Here is an 18,188-nt window from a genome sequence, read left to right as displayed (position 1 = left end):
ACAGCCTTCAGTATCTGGGCTTCAGTATCTCACCCACTCAGGAGCTGGGAGTCGAACCAACGCTCTTTCCATTGGAGGATGACTCGCTCTACCTCTGAGCAACAGCTACCCCCGTGTGTGTCACTGGCTAGCTAATACCTCCCACTATGCATGATGCGGCAGTTACCGCTGGTAACGGCATCCCCCACCTAAAGGGGTGGGATTGCTTTTGTCACAGAAGCGTAGCGCCCACCCACCTGTTCCCTCTAAGGTTAGCTGTTTTGCCGTTGTTACAGTTACTGCTGTTAGCACTGTTAGCTGATAGCTGCTGGCTAAGCCATCACCGTGATGAGAGCAGATAAAGCCAAATATATATGGCTCTGCTGCCATAGTGGGCAGGCACAGGTCTACATCACTCAAAAGGTTTGAACTGTGTTCTAATCTTCAGCATATTTGATGTTTGATGTTTTAGAAATGAAGTGTGATTGGTTGACAAGAGTAAAAGTAAACTACAACACGTTCATTTGAATTGTACTTGAGTTAATGTACTCGGTTACCTTCTGTTCTCTCTCAGCCCATGGTGTTCGGCGCGATGATCCACAGAGACGAGGCCTTCGACGCTATCGTCACTCAACACATGAAGATGGTTACCATGGCTACAGCCACCAACCCGGAGACATAGTAACACCCTCGCAAGATGGCTGCCTTCATGCACACACACCCACACACACACACACACACACACACACACACACACACACACACACATAGTTTCACTCTATTGACCATTGACTTCAGTTTGAGCTACTGTCATGTGATTATGGTTATTTCTTTTCTTCAGTTATCCAAAAAGCTTACGGTTACATTAAACCCCTGATTGATATCACATCAGCTGATTCCAACAAATCACTGATTCCATGTAAAAATCAGCCAAGAACCAATACTAATCACTAATCTAAACAGTTTTACAAAAACAGACACAAAGCAGACATCGTACATCCTGCCGTGATTCTCAAGTTAATGACTGGTATCTGGAATCATCGCCCACATGAACAAATGGAGACCCGGTAAAACACTGAGGAGGATGGGGTTACCTATACTATAACATCTCAAATGATAAATTCAATGTCTCATCATATTCACTTTCTCTGTTCAATACTTATAACGCTCTCATTCACTGACTATTTCTAGTTGCTTCTACTTTGCCAGGTTTTTTAAATGATATCCCAGTTTGTCTAACAAGAAGAGCACCAGGCTTTCAAGCTAATTTTACATCGTGGACAAAGGGTGCAATTATAATTTCTGGGTCTGTCACATAAAATAATTGGGCCAAAAAAGACTTTTCCCTTTAAGATTTTATATATAGGAGACCAGATATTTTACTACACAATGTGTCAGTGCTGAAATGACTACTCTGATAGTGATTTTGAAAATGTATCAATCATTTAAATCATGTATCGATAAAAACTTTAATCACTCTTTGGTTGGAGCTTCTCCAATAATTTGATGTTGTGCTTTTTCTGTTTTATAAATAATTGTAAACTGAAAAAGTTTGAGTTTTGGACATTTAATCAGACAAAGCAACATTTGAAGACAGTGGAATCTGTTAATATAAAAGTAAATGATGTAAATACAAACATCAGATGAAGGAACACTTGTATCAATCAATACTAGGACATTGTGCTTGGTATATAAAAACTTTATGACACTAGTATTAAAAACATTTGTTGTGATATGACACTATAAATACAATTGAATTGAATTGATTTAATACCTAAAATTAACTTGTGTCTACATTAAACAATTATTTTCAATTGAATAAGGCTGATATGCTGATATATTTTATGAATTAATTAGTTGGTGCAAAAATGGTCTGAAAAATAGTTAAAAACTCCCAAACATTCAGTTTAGAGTGATATCAAACCTTCCTTACTTTCCTTACTGCAGCGGTACAGCACACCGTTTTTTAGGAACATATTCCACCTATTTCTGAAGAAAAACGTTTAATAACAAGTGAAATCTGTTGTTTCACAGTATTAGCATACACATGTTTAAACATCCTTCATTTTCATTATTGTATTCAGGGATTTGTAAAAACTCCATTATGACTCTGCACTGTACTCAGCAACTCAGCCTTACTGTCAGTTATATTATTAGTGTGTGTTTTTATATGGTGGTGCAGGACTGTTTGTTTCTATATGAATGTATAGAATATTTAATGTAAACTGCTAAATGAACCAGTCTAGCTTTTTTTTTCTCTGAGCTCAAAGCTTGAAAGCTTTTTGTCGACTCATTGTTAGTTCGCTCATGCTTTAGCTTTCTGTCACTATCAACAAGCTCTGAAGTTAAAGGCGAAACCGTGCACTGAAGTCGAATATAGACATTTTGTCCAATTTGTTTCATCCACGCATGAAGCTACTCGGCGTAACAAATGCAACCACAACCTGAAATGTTTTTTAATTTAGGGTTGGCTTTCTTTCAGAGACAATAAGCTAAGAACAGGAGGGGAGAGTGGATTGAAGTTCTTGCTGGTATTTCTACCCCGACCTTCATCACTCCATGTGGTTTTCCCCCATCTTCATGCATCCCTGAACACTTTTCTTTTGGATGGTATAGAAGGAAATTAGAAACACATTCCTTTTAAATCATGTCAGTGCCCCTGAATCATTTATGATGGTTGACAAGAATTATAACAATTCTAAAAAGAAGATGAAAAATCCACAACGAGAGTTGGAAGGAAACACGCACCACGATGCCAGCAGAGTTCCACAAGTCTCAGCTTGTTTGGCCTGCGGTCCGTGGTGCTGGAAACACATCGATCCTTTTAGTGCTACCACACTGTACCAACCTATGTTCACTCATGTCTAAGAGGCAAAAACAAGGCTAAAACATTGAATTATATGCTATAATATTGGCTAGCTCCTGTTTAAAGAGGCAAAAGACAAGTTGTTTTCATTCTGAAGTAAATGTTGTACAATGTTATGAGTGGAATAATGACACCGTCGGTGTTTACATTGGTTCCTATGTGATTGGTGTCGGCCACCTGGTATGAAAGCTCCATGTATGACACAAAGGAAGTGCGTCGGCCCTTGTGCGACCATAACAGGAAGAGGATACCGCTCTTCCCTGCTGGCTAAACGTTAGGGTTATAGTAGTCGCGCTTTGCCAGACCCATCTCCACAGTAGAAGGGTCTGGTTTATCCACAGTAGAAGGGCCTGGTTCTCCACAGTAGAAGGGCCTGGTTCTCCAGGCCCTTGGCTCTATGTGGACTGTGTGACGAGACGTTTATTAAAACAAAAGAAAAACATAATTTGATGGTCGGTGACCCAGCAGTGAAGCCCATCTATACTTTATCTCTGGAGCAGCTCACTGGACTCATTAAAACACCGACGGTTTGCTAGCTGTCTGTAGCTCTAAATCGATATCAGAAAGCTGGTGTGAAGTGGAACAAATCGGTATGTCGGACAGGTCAACGTCACTGGAGCATGCCGCTGCCAGAGTTTCTAGCTCTTAGGTTGCTGCTGCTGTTTCATGATTGGAAGGGAATTTGAGAATGGAGACACAGAAAGCAGAAGGGGAGGAGTCAAGTCTGACTTCCTTCCTCCTGTTGATACCGAGCCTTCACTTCCTGTTAGCTAGACTAGGGTTGAAGCGAATAACCGCATCACCGCAACACTGCCATATTAGGAGGTGTTCTAAACGCCCAGGTCTCTGCACAGGACATACACTTAAAGGAAAACACCACCGCATTTCCATACTGAACTATGTTCTGCTCTGATGTTAGACGAGGTGATACATACCTCCCTCTCCTCTGTGCGTGCACTCAATGGCTCTTGCGCGCACTCCGCGCAGCGCTAATTTGCTAGCATGTAGCTTGTCCCAGTATATTCCTTAGGATCCAAAGGGGGGTGAAGTTAGAAGTGACCAAGCACTTCCACGTTGTCCCTATTTAAATACGGTTACGTGAGTAGTTACACGACCCAAGTTTGGTTACACAAAATGAAACATGCCAATTTTTCTAAGCGGATAACAAGGATAACTATATAGTATGGCGGAATAACAACTGGAAGCACTTCGACGTCGGCGCAGTAATATCATCACTCCGCTCCCCCTCTTACTTCCGTCAATAGAACCTACGTGACCTGCACGCCGTCGCCTGCACTACCTGTAGTAGTTTGTGCACAGTTGAGGAAGCATCAGGTTGTAGTAAGATAGTTTGTGAACAATCAAACATCATGGTTATAACGTGCATCGTACAGGGTTGTGAAAACAAGCAGAAGGTATATAGTCCCGTCATGTTTTGAGTGATGATATTACTGCGCCGACGTCGAAGTGCTTCCAGTTGTTATTCCGCCATACTATATAGTTATCCTTGTTATCCGCTTAGAAAAATTGGCATGTTTCATTTTGTGTAACCAAACTTGGGTCGTGTAACTACTCACGTAACCGTATTTAAATAGGGACAACGTGGAAGTGCTTGGTCACTTCTAACTTCACCCCCCTTTGGATCCTAAGGAATATACTGGGACAAGCTACATGCTAGCAAATTAGCGCTGCGCGGAGTGCGCGCAAGAGCCATTGAGTGCACGCACAGAGGAGAGGGAGGTATGTATCACCTCGTCTAAGATCAGAGCAGAACATAGTTCAGTATGAAAATGCGGTGGTGTTTTCCTTTAACATTTAGCAAGTGCGTCACATCATTGGAGAAACCACAAGGTGGCACTGTTCTACCGCCGCAGTGAGGAAACAGTCCTACTGTCAGCAGCTATCCAACCAGTATCAGGGTCATTTCTTCTCCGTTACTCTCCCATGCTACTGAAATTGATGGATGGTGGAAAAAGCAAAGTTACTTAACAAAAAGCAATGCGGCCTGTGTCGTGTGGTACCAACCATAATATCAATTGGAAACCTAAAGGGGGAAAAGTTGTCTATTGCCTCTTTAAGCAGCTTTTGTTCTAACCCTAGCTATCAGTTCATACAATTAGCTTTTTTGACTTTGTACGGATCCTGCAGCTGTCATACATTAAAAAACGTAATGAAAACTTGTCAGATCAAAATAATACTTAGGATATAAATATTTAATTTGAACCAAAGTACATAGACGACATCCTAACATCCATAAACGTTAGTTTTTCCCCCCCCCGTATCAGCTGTCAGGCGCTTTTAGTTCAGACTTTTTCTTTTGCACCTTGATTAAATGTTTGTTAGCTTGCTAAAGTGCAGTCATGTACATTTCCTGCCAACCTTAAGCACTCTGTAACTGTATAACTGTTAACTGTCAGTCTGAAGGCTGTTAGACCAGCATTTATTACTTTTATTTCATGTCAAATTCACTTCGTTTTAATGAAAACAAATTTGACCAAAAACTGTTACAAAACACGATGGCTCCTTTTAGCGAGGGAAGGTGAGATGACTGTTCCGTGCAGCATAGTGTAAGTGGTTTATTTCTCCTCTAGTCGCTAACACGTTAAATCAGTGTTTCTTTTTAAAACCTGTCTCACTGGTGTGGTCGGGCCTCACCAAGCTCTTCTGTTGACAAATATTTTGTCTTGTATTTCTTAATTTTGTGAAATGTAACTATGTTACTTCTTTTTGCAATATTGATGCCAGTTGTTAATGCCTTGTTGCCTCATTCACTTTTAGTTTTTCACGCTTATGGACTCTCTTTTGCTTCAACTCCTAATCTCTCGCTTTGCATTGTGGTGTCTCGGGTTTTAACGCTATGAACTATTCTCTGTCAGCCTGTTGTGTCTTTCGAATGTAATGGTTTTATAAAATGGTGTCATTGTAAAAATAGGTGTAATTTTCTTAAATTAAATGATGTGTTGTTAAAATGTCATGTACATTTTTTTAGTAAACCCAGATGTCAAACATTTGACAAATCCTGTTGTGCTGGTTTCTATGCAGTACATTTACATTTACATTTAGGTCATTTAGCAGACGCTTTTGTCCAAAGCGACTTACAATAAGTACATTTGTCAAAAGAAGGAAACAAAGAAACCACAACGTATCATTGCTGATAAAGTAAGAGCTAAAAATAGAACAAGTGTTAGGTCCTCATCTGTGTAAATTAGTACCTTAAGAGCAACAGTGCTACGATCAGAGTGCTATAGGTAAGTGTGTGTGTTTTTTTTTTTTTTTTTGGGGGGTGGTTGTTAGTGGGTCATGCTATGTAGAGTCGAGGTGAAGTCTGAACAGGTGAGTCTTGGGCCTTTTTCGGAAGATGGCAAGTGACTCTGCTGTCCTAACATTGGTCGGGAGTTCATTCCACCACTGAGGACCAGAACAGTGAAGAGTCTGGACTTTGCTGAGCGACATTTGTTTGATTTCAGTGATGGTGGTACCAGCCGGCCAGCTGAAGTAGAGGAGCGAAGTGCTCGCTTCGGGGCATGAGGTTTGACCAGTGTTTGAAGGTAGATGGGTGTCATTCCATTGATAGCCCTGAAGGCCAGTGCCATCTTGAATTGGATGCGTGCTGCAACAGGGAGCCAGTGGAGGTCACGGAGGAGGGGGGTCACATGGGAGAATTTGGGTAGATTGAAGACAAGACCTGCTGCAGCGTTCTGGATACGCTGCAATGGTTTAGTCGCAGAGGCCGGGAGTCCGGCCAGGAGAGAGTTGCAGTAGTCAAGGCGGGAGATGACCAGTGCTTGGACCAGGAGTTGCGTTGCATCCTTTGTGAGGAGGGTCCGAATCCTGCGGATATTGTAGAGGGCAAATCTGCAGGATCGGGCCACAGCAGTGATATTGGGGGTGCAGGATAGTTGGTCATCGAGGATTACACCCAGGTTCCTCGCAGTTGAGGAAGGTAATACTGGGATGCCCTCGACAGTGACCGACAGGTCCATGCGAGGGCAGTCTTTCCCCGGGATGAAGAGGAGTTCGGTTTTATTCAGGTTAAGCTTGAGGTGATGTGCAGTACCTGCTTCGGTCTGTTGCTATCAGTAGAGAAGAATTTGCCAGTTGGTTTCTTCCTGTGGTTTCAGAGGGGAGGTTTGTCTTCTCTTTTTAATGCTTACATTATGAGACTGTATGAACCACATTGGGGATAAGGGTTTATTAATGGCCAAGCATCAACACACTTATTTACATCAGTCTTCTGCTTCAGGTTCAACATGCGTGTTAATTCTTTAATTTAATCTGCTGCTATGTTTCTGATAACTGATAATTGGATTATTAACTGGAAGCTCAAAGTTTGCTTGCGTCATAATGTTTTACAACTATCATAGCAGGGAGGGATTTATTATCACACACTGTCACAGGAGTTCTTTCTCTTCATATCGCCTGCTGTTTTTCTCTGCATCGTGAGATTCAACAACACACTAGTCATCTGTGAGAACTGAACAACTGTCATAACCAGTCAATAATCAACTGGAAATGCCAGTGAATCTGTTAACTCTATAATGTCAGTGTTACAAAGCTTGAGGGTGAGGCTTAAAGACTAAAGGTACAGACAAAACATTCATTCTTTGGAAAAAGGACAAAACATTTCCAGTTTTTAACAACTACGGTGATTATGTGCTCATTATGAATATAAAATGACTATGCACCTTCATATGGTGTAATGCCTCAACACACACGAAAGTTAGTAGTTTTAAAATACAGATTTGATTTTAGTGAACAGAAATAAAAATTTAAAAAAAACATTCAAACATGTCCAGGGACAATAACTGTAATTCTAATAAGGACTACTAGGGGTCCACAGCAACATTCCTGCATTTCTGTGACACTGATCTCAGTAGCCTCAAGCACATTTAATACATGAACATAATATCTTTAATTGGGTTAGAATACATTAATTCCAACTCTTTCAAGAATTTACATAAACTCTGTAAAAGGCTGGCTTTGCTTAAAACCTCAACCTTCACATAGGCTACACAGGGCAAGGCTTATGAATTCAATTCCATTTCTTAATTACTTGATCTAAAACACAAGGTGTGTTCAGTCCTGGTGTTCTGTACTGGCCTGATAAGACAGAGGGTTACAAGGCTGCTGATAAATCAGTGGACTTTTTATTATGGGTGGTTCTCGTCTTTCCCCAGTGCCTTTCACAGATCAACGGTCAACACTTCCTCCACCTCTGAGTCGTCTGTCGGATCCTCCATCTTCACCCCGAGTCCACTGTCCAGATCTGCTTCATTAAATACGACCTTCGAGGTTTTCCCCTGAAGGTTGTCGTCTTCGTCCTCCTCTCTGCCGCTGGATGATGGCTCCTCGTCTTCTTCTTCTTCGCTGTCGTCCTGTCTGCTGGCCGGGATGATGACCACCTCCTCCTTGGCGTCGGGGTCGATGTCCTCTCTAAACCAGACGGACTTGTACCCATCGTCCATGCGTCGCTCCTTTGTCAGGATGGGTTTCACCTCCTTCTCGTTGTCGTCCTTGTCTGAGCCCACTAGGCTGGTGTCGTCACGCAGGAGGGTGTGCAGCCGCACCGAAGCCTCACTGAGCGAAAAGTCGCCTGCCACTTCCCTGGCCATCGTGCTCCCCACCATCGGCCCACCGGAGCCAGTGCTGCCTCCGTCGTCATCGTTTTGGAAGGCCTCATTGGTGTACTGGATGCCCTCCTTCGGACCACTTTGACCCAGCTGTGGAGGGGATTGACAGTTGAAAGCCTTTATTGAACCAGATGGATCAACGTCTGAAATTAAAAAGTCCTTTCTGGAGTTTCTGACACTCAAAAACAGCCATTTCAGAGCCACTCCAATATAATTAACAGACACTTTATGACATCATCTTCAATCATGACGTAAGTTTCTAAAAGTGAGGAAATGGGGATAACCAGAAGCAGGACTCGTTCTCTGTGAGCCACAATTATCCACAGCAACCTTTTAGTCTATGTTTAAATGACAGCATGTTTACGGAGCGTAATCTTCACTGTGGGACAGGAATGAGTCTGGATGGTAGAAAACATGCCTCTACTCTCCGGAGTCGCCACTCTGAACTTTTTAACAACACTGTTGTCATGTTTACGTGTAGTAGGAGGGAGAAAGGGTCGGACCCAAATGCAGGCAAAAGGACTAAAAGGTAACAAACTAACAAAACCAAGACAAAAGTAAAGGAGGCAACGAGGGCCACACATAAACCCCCAAAACACAAATTTTTGACTATTTGACTGCACCCCCAGACAGGTGAAACACATTAGGGCAGGTAGGGTAATCAACGCGAGGGTGGGGGAGTCAAGACAGCGGAAACAACAAGGACCAGGAAGTACAAGACAGGAAACCACACGGGACAAACTCCAAAATAAAACGGGAAAGGAAACTAGGAAAACCCCAGATGATGACACAAAGGTTAACTTACAGAGCTTTGGAACGTGTTGGCATCAAAGATCTTCCTCCAGTCTGCGTCCCCCCTTCGAAGGCGAAGGGCGAGCACCAGGATGACCAGCAGACAGATGAGCAGCAGGACCCCCAAGGTCACACCGAGCGCCACCATGTCCACCACACCGAAGCCGCCTGACGGCACCACCACTGCAGGGACAAACGTCTGTCAACACAGGTGCATCCCAAAACTCTAAATACATGGATACATAAATAGTGCATGTGTGAAAGGGAGACGACACACAGGTGGTGCCCTATGATTGGTCCGTTCTAAGGGATGGCTGCTGCTGGATTTGACTAATGATGACATAATCCCAACCAAACTCCAGATGTGGGGAACTTCACCACTTCATACTGTACCATGACATTTAATCTGACACTTATTTATGCTATGCTATACGATAACATTTCTAATTTATTGGTATTATATGGTAGTTCATTTTTGTATTATTTTTGGCATAGTATAATGTGACTATGTTTGACTGTATGTATGTATGACTTAACTTGCTTATGACTTATATGGCATACTGTATTGTCATAATATACTTTGACTTTTTAATGATTTTTTATGGTATAATCTACTACATTTTGATGAAATGTTTATGACTTTGTATGGCATACTGTACTGCCATTTTATTTATTTTTATTTATATTATTATTATTTTTTAATATAGCATACTATATTATGACAGTTTTATGATCTTTAGCATACTATCCTATCACATTTTTCATGATGGTTTTTATTGCATATACCATGATATCATAGTGGCATGTAGCGTAGCTGTTTTTATGACTTCTTATGGAAATACCATGTCTTTTAATGGCATACTCTAATAAAGCATTTAACAAACTTTTATGGCATATTATACTAAGTTTTTTTTTTTTTTACTTTTCAAGGCATAATAATACTATGGCATGACCTACATTCAAAGCAAAAAATTGACAGACTCATGACAAAATCTCCAAACGTGGGGTTTGTTGTAACATAGTTGCTATGTTGTAACATAGTCATACATATGGACATAACAGCTTCATGGATTTATTACGGACATGACGACTGCACTGCTCGATCGTTTCTTTATGGATACAAAATCAAAACTACGTGGAAAACGTTTCGTTTCTGCGGTGACTGGGAGGGACGACAGGCGCTCGGCTGTCTACTGCTAATGTCTACGGAGTGATTTGAGGTGAGTAACTCCATGCAAAAACACACATATTTATGTCGTTTTGCCACACTATTTGAGCTAAACGAGCGCCGTGGTGTCTCGTACGGACCCAACCTGTGTTGCATAGGTCTTGGAATTGTTTTCTGAGGCCCAGGAAAGCAGATAAAACGTGCCCCAATGGGTTAGCATTGGAGCGAGTCTGGAAGGCTGCCAGGCAGGTACAGATCTCGGGCTAGGCAACGTCAATTTTTGTCTGGTTTTTTGCTTCGAATAAGTCGGGATGACCCTGGGGACAATGAAAATGGGGTCAAAAATGACCGGATTTCTCCTTTAACGTATCACCCTCAGTGTGAAAATATTCAATGATTGAAAGTATTGAGAGAAGTGTGTGCCACCTGTGTGAGGGGGAGTTGTGCTGGTTGTGGAGATGCTTCCTTCACTGGTCATAGTGGGATTAGTGGTGGAAGCGCTGCCTTCACTGGTCATAGTGGGATTAGTGGTGGAAGCACTGCCTTCACTGGTCATAGTGGGAAAAGTGGTGGAAATGCTGCTTCCACTGGTGATGGGATTAGTGGTGGAGATGGTGCTTTCACTAGTCGTGCCAGGGATGGTTGTTGAGAGGCTGCTGAAAGTGGACGTGGCGGGGTTGGTGGTGGACACGATACCTTCCGTGGTCTTGCTATTAGTGGTGGATTCCCCTATGGATGTTGTCATACTGTCTGTAGTGCTCAGGGGCAAACTGGTGGTGGTAAGACCTGGGAGGAGAACACACTTTGAAGCTTGGTGGCTTCAACTCATGGAACTGTTTTCTCTGAAACTCAGACTGTACGCAAACTGAGGTAGAGTGAGTTATTTGCAAAACTGAGGGGTTTTTTTTCATTTAAATAAAAAAACAACCACTTTGCTACAAACAATCACTGGACGCATAACAATAGAATTTCCCTGGACGTTAGAACTGTAGCAGACATTATAAAGAGATGGCTCAATTTAAAGGGATTGGCAAAAAAAAATGATGGCAGCCCACGATACATTAATAAGTGAGACGGGTTGAGGGAAGTACACCACATCCAGTGGCCCTTTGTGTCCTGCCATGCTCCTTTTCTTCCACCTGGGTTTCTCGTCGGCATGGTCAGGAGTGTAATGACTGATAAATGACATGCTCTGTTGAAACACCAGCATGAGGCCCATCATCTTAAACTTACCAGGTGTTGCCTACACTTTTATGATTTTGCCATCCTGTCTGGCATGATGAATCATAAAGATTCAGTTAACTCATGTGTTAAACTCATGCAGATGCGTCTCCACTTACACCACTTGGAGTAAACCAGCCCTGGACCACATAGGCTTGCTACTCTTGAGCACGTCAGCACCTGGGAAATGCCCTTTTTTATCAGTCTGAAGGCACCCTACAAAGAGCTGTCACACCTGAACTGTTTGTTGGAGGGGATTCTAACTCAGGATAAGTAAACGGCCGGGAGCAAAGCAAAGTCAAGACAACGGCACCAAGACTGCATGGAAAGGTCTCTGACCACATTTGCTGTTTTTGGTGACATGGGAGCAGCCAAACCACAGGACTGTGCCAAAGTGGAAATGGGTTCAAAAACATGACTGGACCCAATTGAAATAGAAGAGCCAGCATCTGTCTCCCACGACAATGGATGAGTCCAAACGAGGCACCCCAGGTACTACAGTTACACCCTGATTCCTCTGGTCAATGTCCTGAATTCACAAAAAGGTTCCTGGAAAAGTTGAGGCCAATTGTGGACCTGAAATGTATTCCCACTAAAAAGGCTGAATCTTCTGGTCTTGAGGGGTCAGCAGCTAATTTGCACATTGCAGTTTGTGCATTGCAGACTACTAGCTCATCATTCTGGTACTCATGTGTCCTTGTATTTGATGGTCATGCAGTGGATAATGTAGCATTGAGCCATAGATGAAGCAGAGCCAGAGAGGTTTTGTTGTCTACATTTCAACGTTAAGTAGTCCTCTGTGGAGCTGTCCCTCCTACCTGAAGTCACCTCCACTGAGAGCTGAGCTGTAGCAGATTCTTCGTTTGATGTGTCCGTTGCAACCACCTGGAATCAGGAAGCTTAAGTTGAGTTCTTCGTAGGAAAACGGCCTATCAATGTGTTACGAGATGTGTCAACTCACTTGCAGAGAGTATGTTGCCTCTGGGAGATCCGTGGTCATGAATAAGTAGCCACCAACGATAGAGAAACCACTGCTCCCGTTGACGTAGTACACAATGTCGGGGTTTAAACCCTGATTGAACAGAAATCAGAAGGTTACTGCCACACATCAAGGTGACAGACAACTCTCATTCCTCAAACACTCAAAGCGGATACAATGCATATTCAGTTGTACAGAAGTTCACCCCCTTTAGTTCACAATGAAGCCAACAAACAAATGTTGAGCTCTTCATCACTTTCCATTTGGCCACTAAATTAGCGGACATTTTTTGTTCACTATTTGTTGAAGTTTTTCTCAATTGCTAAAACACTAAACCCTATTGTCTGAACCAAATGCTCCGTTGCCTGAACCCACTGATTGAATCAGTCACTCTTTTGGCAAAACCATAAGCACTTTTCACCTGTTTAGACACAACTTGCCAACACATTTTCATTGTGATGCACCTGTGTTGCATAATGGTGAGCACAGGTGGCAAAAGTCAAACACAAGTAAAGCACAGGTGTCACTGGTTGAACACAACAACTCAAAATTGATCACACTTTGGTGTTTTTTACTATGTACAAGTGCTAAATAAACAGTTTTTTTGTTTTGCAACATGCATTTAGGCTACAGTAAACAATAAACATTTATTTCTACCGCTTCATGTCCTGAGCATTGTCTTTTCTATTTTTCTATGTAGTGTTTAGTGACTGCTCTGTAGTGTTTTTAATTTTGATTGACTCCGGCAGGATTTGACAACATAGTTCAGTTTTGAGCACCGATTCAACTGTTTTGAGGTGAGGGTTCAGTTTTGGGCACAGATTAAACTGTTTTGAGTTGAAAGTTTGGTTTTGCAAGAAGAGTCTGAGGTTTTGTGAATGTAGCTTGAAAATTGGGTTTTGTGTTCACAGTTTAGAGAAAAGGAGAGCAGCTTTCGAGAAATGTGTCTTAGCAATCGAGAAAAAACATATTACTGATAAAACCATTGTAATAAAACCAGATTTTTTCCTTGAATAAAAGCTGAATATCTTAAATGTCCTTTTTTGGTGTACAGTGTGTTTCAGTGTTTCACCCCAGTGGCAGCAAAGTCATCATCCGTGGCGAGGATCTGCAGCGGTTCGTTCTTGTTGGTCGGGTCCATCGCCATGACGCCCACTGCGATGATGACGCCTTCGTACTGAGGCCTCTGAAACTGTGGAGGGTGGAGACTCTTCACCTGAACCTCCAATGTGACGGTTGTAGTCGCAAACTGGAAACTGTTGATACTCTGAGCAGCCTTGGAGAGAAACAATGGGACCATAAGCCATTTCTTTCAATGGATGACACATTTTACAATTTATTGATTGATTGTATCTGTTCAATTCGATTTTTTGTTAATTGTTTCTCCCTATAAGTTGTTATTAATGCAGTTTTAAAAACCTCCTCAAGCTGCCAGGTATGTAATTCTGATGGGAAATACAATTTATTTTACACATTTAATTGTCTCCTATTTGCAGTAAAACATCATTTCACTGTGTGTTTAATGGGTACTACATCAAACTGAAATCAATAGTAGATTAATCAATTAATAGAGAGAAAAGAAATTGGCAACTAATATAAACCTTGATCTTGATCTCTTTCATTTATTGAATAATCAGTTTCAACATTGTTAAAGTTAAAATGCCCAAAGGTCACTGATGCAAGCTTCCTTAATATGATATAGTCTTCTATAATATTAAACTGAAATAGTTTGGTTTGTTTGACAAGGCAAGTGATATCTGAAGCCATCAAATTGGGTTGTCAAATACATGTTAGGGACCAAATGACTAATAGATGAGTCAAGAAAAAAATTGTTTTTGTTGTTGTTTTTTAATCATTAAAATGAATAAAGATGTGTTTTGAGGAAATAATGAAAAAGCTCCTTTTTTTCTCAAAAGGCCGGATTTCAGAGGATTATTGACTCAAATGTTAACTGTATTAATACAGTGACGGATTATGAACTACTGTCCCTGGGCTCGGATGCATAAAGACCCCACCCCACCCTATCTGTGCAAAAGTGGGTGCAAATGGGGGAGGGGGGTCTGGGGGTCCTCCACCAGATAATACTGAATTTGGTAGATGTGATTTCCTTTGCTCTGGTGCATTTTGGTGATGGCCAGCTGGAGAATGGCGATACCTAAATTCGTTCAGATTCATGTCTCGATTAACATTTGATTCAATGCTTTCATTCCATCATTTCAACCGTTCAACCGGATAAAAACAAGTTTAAAAAAATGTCTTTACCAGAACTGTCAGCGTGATCGTCCCCAACACATCGGCCGGCTTCAGCATGGTGATGTTCCCCGTGTTCCGGTTGATCTCAAATAGACCACCATCATTTCCTGAAAAGGCAGACAGACTGAGCTCATCAACGACTCATGTCTGTGGATGAAGACGGGACTGAGGAAGAAACCGCTGCTGCTTACCGCTCACGAATGAGTACGTAATCGCCTCATTGATGGCTGAGTCTCCGTCGATGGCGTAAAGCGGTCCTGGCTTCAGAGGTAACACCCCGGTCTGCAGAGGAGAAACACTTTAATTATCACCAACGATGAAAGTGGACTTTTGACATGAACGCAGTGGAAAGCAAGAGACTGACTTCAGGCCTCAGCCTGCTTCAAACATCGGGTTTGTCAGATTGTCTTACGCCGTCTGAGACCTTTCTGACAAGGACTGGATGCATCCAACTATTTTTTCAGAAACCAACAATCATGCACACTTTATGCAAGGATTTGTCAGACGTGTGGAGGTGTGAAAGTAGGGGTCCATTTTTCACTACTACTTCTCTCTTTTCATTCCGCCATCATCACGGAAAGAAGATTCCTCAATAAGCCGCGATCGCACTGCTACTGAACTTTGGTTTGCAGCATAATGCTGTTATGGGAATTTTGGATGTTTGTAATTTATAATCAGAATCCTTGTCAGGCCAGACGTTGATCCGCATCTCCTCTTCTCAGCTGTTATGCTATGACTAAAATGAATGCCTGTGTGTAGGTGATACGAGCATGAGTGCCACAGGACATAAGATAATTTCAGAGGACATTATAACATCTGTGTTCTGTACATCTTGTCTTTGTCTGCACATCTTGTCTTTGTAAGATAGGACATGAACCGTCTTTTGTCTACGGTATGATTCCTCCTCCTTAAAAGGGAGATTGCTGTTAGACTCAGGGTCGTTTCTGCTGACTCTGAACCTTTGCATCAGAAGGCAGGGGTGAACATTATTTTCCTCTGCAGACGAAAATACTTTGTCGAATAAACCTCGGAGAAAAAGCTGATCCTGGTTGTTGATCTTTATTGGGCAGATTCATTTTTCCACAACAATGCCAAAACTCCTTTTTGCAAAAATACAAAACATGCAAAACATCACCGCTAGTGTCTGAGAGTGTGCACTGTTATCCCCTTTTGTATGATTCATGCCATCCAGTCTACAAAGACAGACAGAAAACAGCAAATTGATGGAGGGGGGATCGTGGAGGCAACACTTGACACACAACGGTCTAATTTCTTTGGTTGATGCATGTCCAGAACCTCAGTCAGGGAGCTGATTGGCTCCTGATGGATAAAATAATCCATTTCAGGCAAAATCACATCGTTCTACGTTGGTCACTGGACAGTATCAGCGTGGCTCACCTCTTGTTCATTTAAGGTGACCCTGCCGGTGTAGCCGTCACTTGGGCAGAGGACAACCCCCCCAATCTCGTGCTTGCTGCATGGCTGGAACCACGGCGGTCTGTTGTCCACGTCTACAATGGTGACCTGGATTGTGGTGGTAGCAGTGAATGAAGCCCTGCTATTGGCCAGTGCCAAAGGTGTGTCCTTTAAAACAAACAAACAAAAAGACTGTTTACTTTACGACAACTTAGCTATTGTATGATTGGCGGCATCATACAATAACCCTTTTAGATCATGTCCCCGGCCAATTTGTGCACCTATTTAACAATATATGATGACATTTACATAAGAAAATCTATTTCATTGTATGTTCTATATCAAAATCCAATATTTTTGTCATACGACATCTCAACTGTTAAGAGAGCATGTCTGACCTTCAGAGACTGAAATAAATATTTCACATCATTTAGCCTGAAGAGGGAAATCTGTGTTTTTCTCAAGTTAATTTCCTGTTTTATTTTGTAGTTTTGTCCCCTGTGTGGTTTCCTGTATCATACTTCCTGGTCCTTGTTGTTTCTGCTGTCTTGACTCCCCCACCCTCTCCTGTTGATTACCCTACCTGCCCTAATGTGTTTCACCTGTCCCTCGTCAGCTCCCTGCCTCCCTGTGTATAGAGTCTGTGTGTTTCCGCTGTCTTCTGTCATATCGTTGGTTCGTTTCCCTGCATGCTGCTCCACCCTGCGTCCAGTGGATTTATTCATGTTCCTGTCTCCAGGTTCACGTGTCCTTTTTGTGTTTTTGGTGGATCGTAAGTGTTTCTTTTTAAATGCTGTTTTTGCCCTCGTGGTCTCCCTAAGTTGTTAGTTTCATAAATATTTTACCTTTTGTCCAAACCCACAGACACAGTGAGCAGTACTCACTTGAGCGTATAGTATCAGTTGGACATTTTTGACTTTTTCATAGTCAAGCGGCATGTCAACGAGAAGATCCGGGATGGTAGGTGACCTCAGTGCAAACCCGCTCTGCAGAAATCAAACGGGACAATTAGCAGACAGCTCCCCCCCTGCTCCCAGTCTATGTGCTAAGCTAGGCTACATATTTCCTGGACCCATCTCTCTACTGGAGATTCAATTAATATCTTATCTGACTCTGGTGAAGACAAACAACAAGAGGATGTATCTTAAGTTTGGACCTGCTGAGAGATAAAAGAAAAACAAACACAAGTTCTTACAGATTGGGGCAACAGTGTGTAGAATAGCACATCGTCGTCTAAGTCCATGGCAGTGAAGCGGCCCACTGTTGTGCCGAAAGGAGACATCTGGGACAAAAAGAGTCAGTGTGATGAAATATTAACATGAAACACAGCAGCAGCCACAACACTGCTTTGCTCTGAAACGTCTCTGAAACTTGCATCATCAATAGAATTAATAGAAGTTCCTTTACTCTACAAGGCAAAAAGTATGATATTCCAAATTTCACAGGCATTGATCTACAACTACAACAGCCACAAAAGCAGTCTGGCTCATAGTCTGTGTTGTTGTTCATCCCAAAGTTGTAGCATGGGGTTTAGGTAAGGACGTTTGGAAGGCCTGTCATGTGCTTCCACACCAAACTAGGAACTTAAGTTCTTTATAGAGCTTTCTTTTTATCTAGGTTTTTTCACATTAAAACAGGGGAGGGCCTGATTGTTGGTACAAAATGAAACCAAACCATGCAAATCAGCTCCCGACCAAAAATCCATTGAAATAAATGTCCACATACTTTTGGCCACATGATATACTGTTATTCAGAGAAACTTGGATGTTAACACGGGAGGAAGATTAATCCATTAAAACATCCATCCATCCATCCATCCATTTTCTACCGCTTATCCTGTATTCAGGGTCGCGGGGGGGTGGAGCCGATCCCAGCTGTCACTGG

General features: G+C 42.2%; 2 protein-coding genes across 3 annotated transcripts in view; one reads left to right on the top strand and one right to left on the bottom strand.

Moving 5' to 3' along the window:
* The window catches only part of LOC311018353 (GRAM domain-containing protein 4-like), a 34,498-nt gene extending 28,643 nt beyond the window's left edge, over nucleotides 1-5,855 (top strand). For both annotated transcript variants that reach the window (XM_084017278.1, XM_084017277.1), the window contains exon 19: nucleotides 554-5,855. In XM_084017278.1, coding sequence (XP_083873404.1) covers nucleotides 554-661 — 108 coding nt within the window. In that variant the 3' untranslated portion in view covers nucleotides 662-5,855. The remainder of the gene's footprint in view (nucleotides 1-553) is intronic.
* Nucleotides 5,856-6,998: 1,143 nt separating this feature from the next.
* Nucleotides 6,999-18,188, bottom strand: part of LOC311018806 (protein dachsous-like) — a gene marked incomplete at its 5' end in the record, with an annotated part of 55,981 nt that continues 44,791 nt past the window's right edge. Inside the window, 11 exons of the mRNA XM_084017877.1 lie at nucleotides 6,999-8,565; nucleotides 9,281-9,450; nucleotides 10,862-11,221; nucleotides 12,475-12,541; nucleotides 12,618-12,728; nucleotides 13,708-13,911; nucleotides 14,898-14,995; nucleotides 15,080-15,170; nucleotides 16,287-16,472; nucleotides 17,189-17,290; nucleotides 17,500-17,586. Of these exons, the coding sequence (XP_083874003.1) occupies nucleotides 8,029-8,565; nucleotides 9,281-9,450; nucleotides 10,862-11,221; nucleotides 12,475-12,541; nucleotides 12,618-12,728; nucleotides 13,708-13,911; nucleotides 14,898-14,995; nucleotides 15,080-15,170; nucleotides 16,287-16,472; nucleotides 17,189-17,290; nucleotides 17,500-17,586 (2,013 nt within the window). The 3' untranslated portion in view covers nucleotides 6,999-8,028. The remainder of the gene's footprint in view (nucleotides 8,566-9,280; nucleotides 9,451-10,861; nucleotides 11,222-12,474; nucleotides 12,542-12,617; nucleotides 12,729-13,707; nucleotides 13,912-14,897; nucleotides 14,996-15,079; nucleotides 15,171-16,286; nucleotides 16,473-17,188; nucleotides 17,291-17,499; nucleotides 17,587-18,188) is intronic.

This window comes from Eutrigla gurnardus (genome assembly GCF_963514095.1).
Source record: "Eutrigla gurnardus genome assembly, chromosome: 9".
Taxonomy (NCBI): domain Eukaryota; kingdom Metazoa; phylum Chordata; class Actinopteri; order Perciformes; family Triglidae; genus Eutrigla; species Eutrigla gurnardus.
The sequence above is the reverse complement of the archived record's forward strand: the minus strand, read 5'-3'. Positions and strand labels throughout refer to the sequence as shown.